The sequence below is a fragment of the Lepidochelys kempii genome, chromosome 9 (genome assembly GCF_965140265.1).
Source record: "Lepidochelys kempii isolate rLepKem1 chromosome 9, rLepKem1.hap2, whole genome shotgun sequence".
NCBI lineage: Eukaryota > Metazoa > Chordata > Testudines > Cheloniidae > Lepidochelys > Lepidochelys kempii.
The window spans coordinates 91,679,656-91,693,581 of record NC_133264.1 but is presented as its reverse complement, the minus strand read 5'-3'; the positions used below and the strand labels follow the sequence as shown (position 1 = coordinate 91,693,581).

General features: G+C 44.9%; 1 protein-coding gene across 5 annotated transcripts in view; it reads right to left on the bottom strand.

Annotated features, from left to right (window-relative positions):
• The window catches only part of CD99L2 (CD99 molecule like 2), an 85,914-nt gene that overhangs the window by 35,945 nt on the left and 36,043 nt on the right, over window positions 1-13,926 (bottom strand). For all 5 annotated transcript variants that reach the window (XR_012160616.1, XR_012160617.1, XM_073358346.1 and 2 more), the window contains exon 2: window positions 4,924-4,989. Coding sequence is in view for 3 of the 5 variants with exons in the window: in XM_073358346.1 (XP_073214447.1) it covers window positions 4,924-4,989 (66 nt within the window). In the remaining 2 variants the exon portion in view is untranslated. The remainder of the gene's footprint in view (window positions 1-4,923; window positions 4,990-13,926) is intronic.

Below are 13,926 nucleotides of genomic sequence, written 5' to 3'. Positions count from 1 at the left end.
TGTGGATTTTTGACATCCCTGAGAATGTAGTTAACCCAGATCAGGCTCAGTCATAATGACAACTTGAGTGATTGTTTAGATGGCACAGTGATAACAGGAAGATATTTGATGTATTTTCAGCTGACTTTAGTGTGACATTGCTACAGGAAACTAGCAGAAGCAGCACCATGTGAGCAGTTAGCTGCCTCTGAATCACCAATATGTGGATCAGCAGTGGTCTAAGGACTATAATGTGGGAACCACTGCTTTAAAGCATGTGTGTGTGATGGGAAGCAACACATTAATAGGAATGCCATGATTTTGTAGTAGTCTTGTATCTGACAACTTGCCTTGGCTTGGACTAATACAGATGTTTTCAGGACTTGGGGATTTTTTTCAAGTGCTCCATCTGGAACACTGATCAGAAAGGGGAAAAAACTGACCCCTGAATTCTGGATATCTTGATGGGTTTCAAGGAGACCTCTGGTAAAAGTAGAGCGGTCTTTTCCTCTGTAGGCCAAATCCTCTGCTGGTGTGTATCTGTGTAGCTCCATTCACTTCAAAGGAGCAAACTATTCACATCAGCTGAGGACTTGGTCTACAGTTTCTGCACATCATGGGATACATTCTTGTATATTCAGGCAGTTGCTACTGAGGTCAGTGGAAACCACACAAACCCATTCCAGGAGAGAATATGGCTCATCACAGTTGTGTTCTGAGGGCTGTACAATAATCTATGCTGGTTAAGGTATTAGATATGGACTTATTTTCTTAACATGTCCATAAATGCGTGGAGAAGAAATGAGAAGTCCTTGTAGCAGACAGGATCAGGAACACAACAGCCTTTCACGCTGTGATTGGTTCCTTGTATTTATTTATCAGGGCAAAGACTATGGTCCAGAGTCTGTTCTGGGTAAATCAGAAGTGCTTCCACTGAATACCAGAGTTGTTTTGGGGCAACACTGACCAGAATCTGTGTAACTGTCTATTCTGTGTAAAATAGTATCTACGGATTAGCACTGTCAAACACTGTGCTCCTGCAATAGTGTCACCTAGCCATGAAAGATATTAAGCCATACCTTAACATAAAAATAATAAATGAGTTTTCTTTGACTTGTCAAGTGCTAGATAAGATCCCCCCTCTTAGAAGTGATCTGCTCTTAATGATGAGATACAGCAAAAATAACTAAAATAGGTTATTTTCCCTAGATCCTGATTAGCAATGGTACTAATGGCTCACTGGATTTTTAAACGGGATTTGGAATCCCAAGAAAAACTTAATCTACAGAAGGAAGCTTTGCCTGTTCAGATTTTTTTTCGTGTACAAAAGATCTATGGCATGTGTCAAGGTTCCTCCCCCACTCTGAACTCTAGGGTACAGATGTGGGGACCTGCATGAAAAACCTCCTAAGCTTATCTTTACCAGCTTAGGTCAAAACTTCCCCAAGGTACAAAATATTCCACCCGTTGTCCTTGGACTGGCCGCTACCACCACCAAACTAATACTGGTTACTGGGGAAGAGCTGTTTGGACGCGTCCTTCCCCCAAAATACTTCCCAAAACCTTGCACCCCACTTCCTGGACAAGGTTTGGTAAAAAGCCTCACCAATTTGCCTAGGTGACTACAGACCCAGACCCTTGGATCTTAAGAACAACGAACAATCCTCCCAACACTTGCACCCCCCCTTTCCTGGGAAATGTTGGATAAAAAGCCTCACCAATTTGCATAGGTGACCACAGACCCAAACCCTTGGATCTGAGAACAATGAAAAAGCATTCAGTTTTTTACAAGAAGACTTTTAATAAAAAATAGCAGTAAATAGAAATAAAGAAATCCCCCCTGTAAAATCAGGATGGTAGATATCTTACAGGGTAATTAGATTCAAAAACATAGAGAACCCCTCTAGGCAAAACCTTAAGTTACAAAAAAGATACACAGACAGAAATAGTTATTCTATTCAGCACAATTCTTTTCTCAGCCATTTAAAGAAATCATAATCTAACACATACCTAGCTAGATTACTTACTAAAAGTTCTAAGACTCCATTCCTGGTCTATCCCCGGCAAAGACCCAGCATACAGACAGACACAGACCCTTTGTTTCTCTCCCTCCTCCCAGCTTTTGAAAGTATCTTGTCTCCTCATTGGTCATTTTGGTCAGGTGCCAGCGAGGTTACCTTTAGCTTCTTAACCCTTTACAGGTGAGAGGAGCTTTCCCCTGGCCAGGAGGGATTTCAAAGGGGTTTACCCTTCCCTTTATATTTATGACAGCATGAAACTACATCAAGAATATTAGAGTGCTAAGCTAGTAAAAGTACTTTGAATGCAGCCCAATTGGAGTGCTCTGTAGAGATGGTATAAATAGGGTAAGAACTTGTCACTGGATAGTGCTCTCCCACTGCTGCATAAGCTTGAGTGAAAGTGGTGCTTTTTTTGGTGACTAATTTTTTATTGATTTTAATAAAGAAACATACAATGAAAAGTACAAAAAGTAAATGACTTATGTTTCCTGTGGTACACGCAGTATTTGGATACCAAACAGAATTAGGCAATTTTACAACTTGTCAAAGACCAAACACCACAAAACCAGACAATATCACACAGACATAACATGTTAGGGTGAGGTCACAGTAATAGACTAGGAGAAGTCATGGATGAATAGCCAGGAGGGAAAGAGAGATGGGGGGAAGACGGACGTGGAAAGAGGCAAAGGGGTTACGTGGAATGGAGGCCTCTCATGCTTTGAGCCGTCTTAACACTTCTTTTTTTTATCCAACTGTATCTAGAGACAGGGTCCAGACTTCTTTGAATTCATATAATTGCTCTATACAGCAATCAGCTAGTCTTTCTTTGGCTGTTAATTAAAATAAATCTGAATACTGCTGCTCTATTCTGGATATGTCTACTCTTCCATTTTTGTAATATTATGCCGTTAATCATCTATTTCAATTAATGAGACCTGGATCCTGTGACAATGTTCTAGAAAAATAGTTTTCATTATACCCAATGAGCACTATCCTCCTCTACAGCAGAGGTCCCCAAACCGTGGGGCACATCCCCCTAGGGGGGCACGGAGGAACATTCGGTGGGGTGTGGTGAGCCCCAGCCTCAGACCCCTTACTACTGTCTGCATCTCCCCAGCATGAGCCATGGCCCCATTCCTGGCCCTGGCTGGGCCGGGGGGTGGAAAGGCACAACCCTGAAAAGTTTGGGGACCACAGCTCTAGAGATTGCCTGGTGGACAGTTGTGCAATGAAATGACTCTATTGGCAGGACACTCCTTTACACTATGCAGCATGATATGGGACATGCCAATGCAACTGAGCCAGTCATGTCACATTGTTTCATCGCAACTGACTTGGAAGGGCGAGGTCATATTTTTACCTGGAATCCTTACAAAGGAAAATAATTTGTGCTTTATGCTGTTCGTTGTGAGATAAGTCTATCTGAATTATCTGGACAGAATTCAGAAGGTTGCAAAGGGGGTTAGGAATAATCAGCCAGGTGCAGAGAAAAATGTGAGGTTGAAGGCAGTATGAATATTTCTGAACACCTCTACTCTGTGAACAAGCAGAATCAGGAAAGGAGAACAGCATATCGTGTGCGCAAAATGCTTCTTCCAGCCATTCATAAATTCTCTACAACAAATGCAGCCACATAGTGTTCATGGGTGAAAAACTGACCAGAATTTGTCCCCAGGCCTATTCTGTGTAACAGAGTACCTGAGAACTGGCTGTGTTAAACAGCTGGGCTCTGCAATGTCACCTAGCCATAATAAATATTAAATAATTAAGTAATTTATACATTCTTTATTATACATCTGGCCACTTACTGTTCAAGGGAAAATCATGGGGCCATGGCAGAAAGGGAGCAGGGTTGCAGCTTCCCACTGCATATGTCAGCTTCAGGAGGGACTGGCCAATCCTCAGGGCAAACCAGGTGTGCAAAGGAGGAAGAGGGCATCTGCACCTGCTGCACATCTGGGTGCTGCAGAACTGGTTGGCTATCCACCCTCCCCAAAACACTTGGCTGTGGCCCCTAACCCGTCTTCTCTCCCAGGTCTCAGGACAGCTATGTACATTTAACAGGGCTGCAGGAACCCATGTGGCACTCATGGAGGGAAGAGGTGAGGGGCTAGTCTCCGTAGTGCTTTGGAGATAAGTGGGAGGATCTCCTAATCCCTGTTGTTTCAGGAAGGGATTAACTAGGAGCTTGCTTTGTGGTTGCAAATAGGGTATTTAGCCATTGAAATGCTCCTGGAATCAACTGTCAAAGCAAAACAATACAGGCAAGAGGGAGAGTCTTGTGAAAGTCTCAACCATGGGGTATGTCTACACACCAATTAAAAATCTGCAGCTGGCCCGAGGGGGCTCTGGCTCATGGGGCTGCCTAATTGCAGTGTAGACATTCAGGCTTGGGCTGCAGCCGGGGCTTGAATATCTACACTGCAATTAAACAGGCCTATGAGCCTGAGTCAGCTGGCCTAGGCCAGCTGCAGGCTTCTAATTGCAGTGTACATGTACCCATGGAGGGCAAGCAGAGAATGGAGAAAGGTAAGAGTCAGAACATCACAATCTCAGAAATAGTGCTCACACCTGCTGGAAGAGAAAAGCATTACACAATGCATTCCAGGCAAATATGGGAATGAATGAATGACCACACAAGTGATTAGGAACACAGAAGCATGTATTCAATACTAATAGGCTGTCAGAATGCTAAATCAATGTGACTTGCTAACCAGCATCACAACATTAAGAAACACGAGGTTAGAAACAAATTTTACAGGAGGAATGTTTATTTTAGCTGTCGACAATTAAGGAAACTGGATCTGACCAGGAAAAGATGACTGGGTCATGTAAGCCCCTCATCTTTTACCTGCGTATAATCCACACAGGTAGTTACACACACAATCGCTATTTGCTTTTTCCTGTAAACTGTACTTACGTCGCTTGGTTGGACTGTCATCAAGTGCATCTGCTAAACTGAAGTCATCAAAATCATCGCCATATCCTAGAGATAAAGAATTGGCATTGGCTTTACTCATTACTCACTGACAATGTAAAACAACTTTCAATACAGCATGGCTGGACTTGTTCCCTTAGATTGCTTTGGTTTTAGAGATTTTTAAATCTGACCCATTACCAACAATGAAGAAGACGACAGCCTTCTCAGAATTCTGTGACTGTGAAATTGCAGAGCAGTCATCTCTGGATTTTCCATTTGTCTGCTCTAATGGATTTGGTATAAATATACATGCTACACTTAAATTTGTCAAGTGGAGCCTACCAATTCATCTCTCTAGTTGCCACTCATCTGTGGATGTACTCACGATTATGTTTGCTAAACATCATAAAAATATTGGAATGGCTTAGATAATGTTTGTGCAAAACACACACACTCTCTCCACTCTGTTCCTAAAGGTACATTCAAATCGTAAAGGTTTTTATATTAAAAAATAAAATTTGCTGTTGTGCCTGCTAAACATACAACTTAACATTCACTCTGTCCAGGCAATATAAATTCTGGACATACCCATATTCAAAGAGTATACCTGACAAACAGAAGGTATATTTATTAAGGATGCCTCACGACATCTTAGCTATCTCCTATCATTTAACATCCCAATGATGCCCCTAAACTATATGCTATTCTAATGTGGTAGGTCCACTAATCCTTCTTTTCTCTGTCTTTTTGCATCACATTAATTACTGTTGACTTAGCCTAGTTCTGAATGCATTTGTCTTGATAAATTCATGCTTTTACATCTCAGAGCATGCTGAGTAATTAATATCCTTTGGGTTTGCTAAGTACTGCAGCACTGCAAGAGAACATTAAAATGGCTTTCCTCTTATTCCTACTGCTAAATGGATTTAGCTGTTGCCACCTGAGCTCCAGCTTGCTTCATGAATAAATTTAAAGCTTTACTGACAAGGACAATAACAATGAAAAGGCACTAGTCCATCAGAAAGCAGGTATCAGCATTTCAGTGAAAAACTTTTGCACACGGTGGTCACAAAGTATTATAACCCATTCAGCTCTGATTTCAGTTATTCACACATCACATCTTGTTTCATCTACCATCTATTTAAATGTAAACGTGGCAAACAAGGGAACGATTTAAATGTAGGGTCTATGGTTTTTAAGTTACTTTGTATTTCTGTACCTTCTAGGGAAGCACTCAAGAGTATTATGCTGCTGCTTGGGCGATTTATTTTTTCTTAGATCGGTCCATAGATGAATTAGAACAGACTATATCCTCCTTTGTTGTATGAGAATGGAGATGTCTATGGTGGAAAGCAAGCCGTGCGAGACAGGCAGGGTGCAATAAGGTATTAGATACAACGCCACAGATGAAGTGGAATCTTATCAACAAATCCTTTTGTTTAGAAAACTGATACCAAGGCCCTCTAGTCTGGGGGAATGGAATACAACCTCAAACTCCAATCCACATCCTTGCTCCCAGCCTACAGTGCTCCTGCTTGTACCGCACCGTCCACTGGATACAGCACATTTCTCCTCTTCCCCTCTCCTCACCCCTCCTCCCCCCGCAAAAAAATATCCTGTGCCTCCTGTGCCCTTCTACCAGTAAAGTCTCTGCAGCGTGAGACAGGAAATGCTCTCACACTCCAAGTAAATGGTACTTCAGCAGTAGAAAGCATCCATTGCTGAACACATCAGGGAACTGAGCAGCTGGAGACTGAGGGCCTAATTCATCAAGGTATACAGACAAATGCCTAACTTCAAGCAGGTGAATATTCCACTGAAGTCTAAGTGTATAAAGTGGTGTATAAAGATGATGCAAACTGAAGACCTTTGAGCATGTGACCTTTAATTCCAGAATGTTAAGGAAGAATAACTAGTCTTCAGAACTAATCTGCCATACTGGGACACAGAATGTGTTACAACTGACAGTATTATTATAGGTGGCAGTATTGGAACCACAATGTTCCCAGGACATTAGAGAGAGAGAAGGTGGGTGAGGTAATATCTTTTATTGGACCAATTTTTGTTGGTGAGAGAGAGAAGCTTTCGAGCCAAATCAAGCTCTTCCTCAGGTCTGGGAAAGGTACTCACAGAGTATGTCTACACTGCAATTAAAAACCCACAGCTGGCCTGTGCCAGCTGATTCAGGCTCAGGCTAAGGGGCTGTTTTAATTGCAGTGTAGATGCTTGGGTTGGAGCCCAGACTCTAGGATGCTGTGAGATGGGAAGGACTCAGAGCTTGAGCTGTAGCCCAAACCCCTACCGTCTACATCTCTATTAAATGGTCCCTTGTCCCAGGAGCCTGAGTCAGCTGACGCGGGCCAGCCATGGGTTTCTACACTCAAAAGGTAAATCAACCCAGCTACATTGCTCAGAGGCGTGAAAAATCCAAACCCCTTAGCAATGTAGTTAAGACGACCTAATCCCTGGTGTAGACAGTGTTAGGTCAAAGGAAGAATTCCTCTCGGGGGAGGTGGATTATCTACGCTAATGGGAGAACCCGTCCCATCAGCGTAGGTAGTTTCTACGCTGAAGTGCTACAGCGACACAGCTGCAGCAGTGTTTCAAGTGTCAACAAGCGCTAACACTGTGATTTTTACTGTCTAGCAGTTATCATCCATGAGTACTTTTCATAAAACTATCACTCCGTATCTGACCTCTCAATCCTCATCCTCAAAGGAAACCCGCACAACACCTTCAAAGCACGAGCTTGGAAGCTTCAATAAACAACTTTGCAAGACACTAAAAAGCATGGTCTTAAAGATACTGGATTTATGGTGTATTACAACAATCTGTAACCCACTAACTCTGCTGCAGACACGCCACCCGTTTTTGTTCCATGACTGCAGGGGTGTTAACGGGCCACTTCACCTTGAATGGTTCCTTAGAATGTGTTTTAACTACTTATGCTAAACAATCTATTCCACCTTGTGTTTAGCTGTGACTCTGCATACCTTTCCCAGACCTCGGTAAGAGCTCTGTATAGCTTGAAAGTTTGTCTATTTCACCAACAGAAGTTGGTCCAATGATATTACCTCACCCATCTTATTTTTAGTAATATTATAATAGCATGACGTGTGTGTGTGTGTGTGATCAAGGCTCCAATGTGGTAGGTACTGTACAAACAACACTGCCTGCTCCAGAAAGCTTGCGTTGTAGCTTAATGCAGAGAACATCACCGCCTTGACCTTCTATATCTTTGAGTATTGTATGGATTTGCCTTTCCCATATTGTATGTCTCTCTCTAGCCTCCATTCTGTCTACAGGGGTTCACTTCTTCCCAATGTTGCTACATAATCCTTGATGTCTGTGTTTTAAAGGAAACATACAACAAAGAGGAAAGAAAAAGGTCCATAAAAATCTCCAGAGTGACAAGGGACAAAAATGAAATGCTGCAAACCTCACCCAATGGGACTGCATCATCTTAAGGCTTATCGACATTGGCACTTTACAGCGCTGCAACTTTCTCGCTCAGGGCTGTGAAAAAACACACTCCTGAAGGCAAGCAAGTTTCAGCACTGTGAAGTGCCAATGTAGATAGTGCACCAGTGCTGGGAGCCACGCCCCTTGTGGAGGTGGGTTTTTTTTACGAGCGCTGGGAGAGTGGCAGCACTTTAATGTTGCCAGTGTAAACTAGCCCTTAGACTCTACTTGAATTCCCTTTTAACACAGCGGCACTTTGTAGTAGGTGCAAAGCTAATTGAAGGCTGGAATATGGTAGCAATACTAACATTCATATTTGTATTCCAAAAGCCTCTCCCTGCCCCTCCTTTTTTTCTTCCCCCCCCCGTCCCCCCCATTCTCAGTGATTAAATAAATGTTAAGGGCACTGATTCGCTGTACACCAAGGCTGTGTAATTAACAGGTCCCGGCAGGATCTTTTGTTTTTTACATATGATAATGCAGTTGGTGAAATGTGCCATCAGAGGCAAATTGCAGCTCCTCCATCAAACTGTTACAAATACGTGGAAACACAATACCATATGTGTCCAGTTACAGCTTCCTTTTCTTTTAAAGAACATAAAGGGGCCTTACTTCCATGCAATATGCTCAGCTACCCCAGGAATGCCGAGAATAACCAAACTCCTACTGGAAGAAAAACAGCTAAAGCTAAGGAGGCATGATGCACCCTCAGGCACTGAAAACTATTTGAGAAATGTGCATATTTCCACTGAGTCTATTTCACAGCTTTTCCTTTGCAGTGTTGCCAACTCTCATGATTTTGGCATGAGTCTCATGATAATTATTGTTTTCTTTTAAAGCCCCAGCTCCTGGAGTCAAGTGGGTATGTGATGATTTCAGTCTTTGTTCTTAAAGAAAAAGTAAGTGTCTCACCCTCTTGGTTGTGAAGAAAGCTTTAAAATGTGACTCAAGTGCACCCTAAAAGCTCAAAAAGCAGAAGGCAAAAAACACCAAATCTATTAATCTCATGATTTTAAAGCCAATCGAGATTTTTGGTGAGCCTGACTCATGATTTTTTGAACATTTGGGGTTAGCAATACTGACTTTGTCTGTGATTAGGGGAAATTCTCTAGCAGAAAAAGGTGACCAGTCCCCACAAATCTTGTGGCCCTCCTATCTTTGATGCAGTTCAGCTAGTGAATCCTTGGTTAATTATTTTTGATGGCTTTTTACAAACACAAATAGGTCAATGGCCAGGAGGGCTTACAGTCTCAGCTCAGCCAACAAATGTTGGCTTTTCAAATGTCCAAATTTTAGTCTATTCAAGGGCAGTTTAATCTCTGCCTCTTCCTTTACCACCCCTTATTTTACTACAGTATTGTGGCAAAGTGATTGTGATAGACACCGATCCGTATTCCTGGGTGCCGGTAGCACTGGGGACTGTCTCAGGGTGTGTCTACACTGGCAGTTACATCGCCAGCAGTTACATTGCCACTCAGAGAGTGCTGAAGGGAAACTGCGGTTGTGCGTTCACACTGTCAGCTACCTGTGCAACAGTGTGTTCACACTTGTGGCACTTGCAGTGGTATTCAGAGCAGTGCACTTCTGGGCAGCTATCCCACAGAGTATCTCTTCTTCTTCTGCCGCTAAGAGGAAGGGGGTGGGGGTCGTGGGGCATCCTGGGTCCTGTCCCAATGCCCCCTTATGCATTACTATGTATCCCAGTAATCCCTGTGCTTCAGTCTGCATTTGGCGCCGTCTTTCAACAGTTTGTTTACTGCGCACTCTGCCTCTTCAGTCTACAGGAATGGATCCTGTACTGTTGACCAATATGCTGCTCCCTCTCGCTAACGCGTCACGTGTGGCAGTGGAGTTATTCCTTAACCTACAAAGGCAAGAGGAGTTTGACACTGATCTCGTCACGCATACTAGCTACGACACGAGATTGCTTGTGGTATTCACGGAGGTGCTGACCACAGTGGAACACTGCTTTTGGGCTCGGGAAACAAGCACTGAGTGGTGGGATCACATCATCCTGCACGTCTGGGATGACAAGCAGTGGCTGCAGAACTTTCAGATGAGGAAAGCCACATTCATGGAACTGTGTGATGCGCTCACCCCAGCCCTGCGGCGCAAGGACATGAGAATGAGAGCAGCCCTGTCATTGGAGAAGCACGTGGTGATTGCACTGTGGGAGCTGGCTACTCCAGACTGCTACCGATCAGTCACTAATCAGTTGGGAGTGGGAATGTCTACCATTGGACTTGTGTTAACAGAAGTGTGCAGGGCTATTAATTGCATCCTGCTCTGAAAGACAGAGACTCTGGGCAACATGCATGACATTGTTTCCCTAACTGCGGAGGGGCAATAGATGGCACGCATATTCCAATTCTGGCACCAGACAACCTAGCCACTGCGTATATTAATCGGCTGTGATATTTCTCTATGGTTCTCCAGGCACATGTGGATCACCGTGGGCATTTCACAGACATTAATGCAGGCTGGTCCGGAAAGGTGCATGACGCATGCATCTTTCGGAACACTGGCCTGTTCAGGAAGCTGAAAGCAGGGACTTTCTTCCCAGACCAGAAGATCACCCTAGGGGATGTTGACATGCCCATTTTGATCCTGGGAGACCCTGCCTTCTCCTTAATGCCTTGGCTTATGAAGCCATACATGGGGAGCCTTGACAGCAGCAAGGAGCAGTTCAACAAAAGGCTGAGCAAGTGTAGAATGACTGTATGAGTGTGCTTTTGGCCTTTTAAAGGCCCGCTGGTTCTGCCTATATGGGAGGCTGAACCTGGCCAATGACAATATTCCTGTGCTTATAGCAGCATGCTGTACGCACCATATTTGTGAAGGGAAGGGTGAAAGCTTCACTGAGGCTTAGTAGCCGGAGGCTAGTGGCACCTTAGAGACTAATCAATTTATTTGAGCATGAGCTTTCGTGAGCTACAGCTCACTTCATCGGATGCATACCGTGGAAACTGCAGTAGACATTATATATACACACACAGACCATGAAACAATACCCCCTCCCGCCCCACTGTCCTGCTGGTAATAGCTTATCTAAAGTGATCATCAGGTTGGGCCATTTCCAGCACAAATCCAGGTTTTCTCAAATTCAGGTTTTGTGCTGGAAATGGCCCAACCTGATCACTTTAGATAAGCTATTACCAGCAGGACAGTGGGGCGGGAGGGGGTATTGTTTCATGGTCTCTGTGTGTATATAATGTCTACTGCAGTTTCCACGGTATGCATCCGATGAAGTGAGCTGTCGCTCACGAAAGCTCATGCTCATATAAATTGGTTAGTCTCTAAGGTGCCACAAGTACTCCTTTTCTTTTTGCAAAGACAGACTAACACGGCTGTTACTCTGATACCCGGAGGCTGAATTTGAACAGCCAGAAACAGGGCTATTGGAGGGGTGCAGCGGGGGGCCATAAGGATCAGGGATGCCTTGAGGCAGCAATTTGAAGCTGAAAGCCACTAATATTTGTTGCTATTCTTGGGAATGCCGTGCTTGTAATGCTAATGCTAGGAGGTGATTGTGATTGGTGCAGACTATACACTGTAAAGGTTTAAGAAAACTGCATGTTGCTTTGCAGGGCTCTGGTGGCTTTCAATTAATGGAATAATATTGCTTTCAAACCAAAACCATTCTTTCATTAAAAAACAACAACCAGAGGAGAGAGAGACACAAAAACTCATCAGAACTGTGGGGGAGGGGAGGGTCCCAGGATGGTTAAAGATTTCTGTATGTCCAGGTATCATATGCCACCTTGTTTTTTGGAATATAGTGCAGAGGGTACTGTACTTCAGCGGGGCTAAACTGCAGAGGGATGGGTGTTGAGTGCAGTGTGTATTGGGAGTCTGCAATGCTGGACTGTGACGGGAGAGGAGTGGAATGCTGCGGGTAGAGAGGGGAGCCAGGAGGTTGATCAGAGTGTGCTGGCGGTGTCTGGGGGGTGCATGGAAAAGAGTTTTCCAACAGCAGCTGCAGGGAAGGGCAGGAACAGAGCTACTCGGTTTGCAGTACTAGAAGCGCCTGGAGCATGTCCGTTTGGTGCTCCATAATGTTCAAGAGTCGCTCCATGTCTTCGTTCTGGCGTGCTGCATTCTTCTTTCAGTTCCTCTTCTTGCTGTCCCACCACTCCTTCAATTCTTGTTTTTCGGCCGCAGAGTGTATCATGACATCACACAGAAAGTCCTCTTCAGCTTTTCATGTCCGCTTCCTAATTCTGCGCAGCCGTTCAGCTGGCGATAACAAAGAGGGAGGCTGGACTCCCAAGGTCATATCTGTGAAGCCAAAATGCAACATTTTACAGAAGCAACACACAGACCACTGAATTAGTGATTTAAAACACAGCCATACGCCTGTCACTAACTGGCTGACCCCAGGCAAGCATTGATCCACAAGACCCCCAAAATGGTGAGTAACCAGGGGCAGGGGAAATCAGTGTTCCAGGACTGTACTGTCCACTGGGTGGCTCTTGGGGAGAGCCAGAACTGTAGGCATGGCCTTATAATCATTACTGTCTCCACATTTTCCCCAGGCTGTGTTCATTATGGAAGATATCTCGCTGCTGAGGGTGAGCAGGTAATCAAGGGAGGGTCTTCTTCAAGACTGCAGCTTCCACTCTGGTCCTTGCCTGTGTGCAGCAACGGTCCCCGGCCCCCGTAGTGACAGCAGAGTGGAACGGGAAATGGGGCGAGAAACCCTTAATGGGGCAAGAAACAAAGAACCTGAGGCAGCAGATTGCCCAGTATCTCCATGAGAGTTTCGTGGAGATCTGAGGCAGATTCCCATGAAGTGAGGGAGTCAATGAACACCCCATTCCGCCGCTCAGACTAGGCATGTGGTGTTACATGCATCACACAAACACAAGCCTGCTTTCTGCAACCCTCCTACCCCCAACAACTCGCTTCAGTGATTCCCAAAATCAAATCCACTTACCAGGGCCTCCTCTCCTCTTTGTGCTTCGCCAAGCTGTGACTGGCTAGCCTTCTCTGGGGTAGAAAAGAGCTCCTGGCTGCACGCATCTCTGACCTCCAAGTTGTCCTCTGCCTCTGGGTCCCCCTCCCTATCCTCGTCCAAGATTTCCTCCTCATGACTCAGCCCACTCTTGACTGGCACGCAAACCAACGAAGTATCCACAGGGGCCATCGCTGTGGGGGCGGGGTCACCACCGCGGATCACGTCCAGCTCTTTGTAGAACCAGCAGCTCGTGGGCGCAGCCCCGGAGCAGCAGTTTTCCTCCTGTGCCTTGTGGTAGGCGTTCCACAGCTTCTTCACTTTGACCCTGCACCGCAGTGTGTCCCAGTCATGGCCCCTTTCTGTCATGCATGGTGAAATCTGTCCAGAGGTATCATAATTCCTATGGCTGGAGCGCAGCTGGGACTGCACAGCCTCCTCTCCCCAAATGTTGCTGAGGTCCAGCAGCTCAGCATTGCTCCAAGCGGGGGAAATCGATCGCGTGGTGCATGGAGCAGGCCTGGTCACCTGGAAAGATGTGCTGAGACCACTGCACGTGTCACCAAGCAAATAGGAAGGGGACTTTC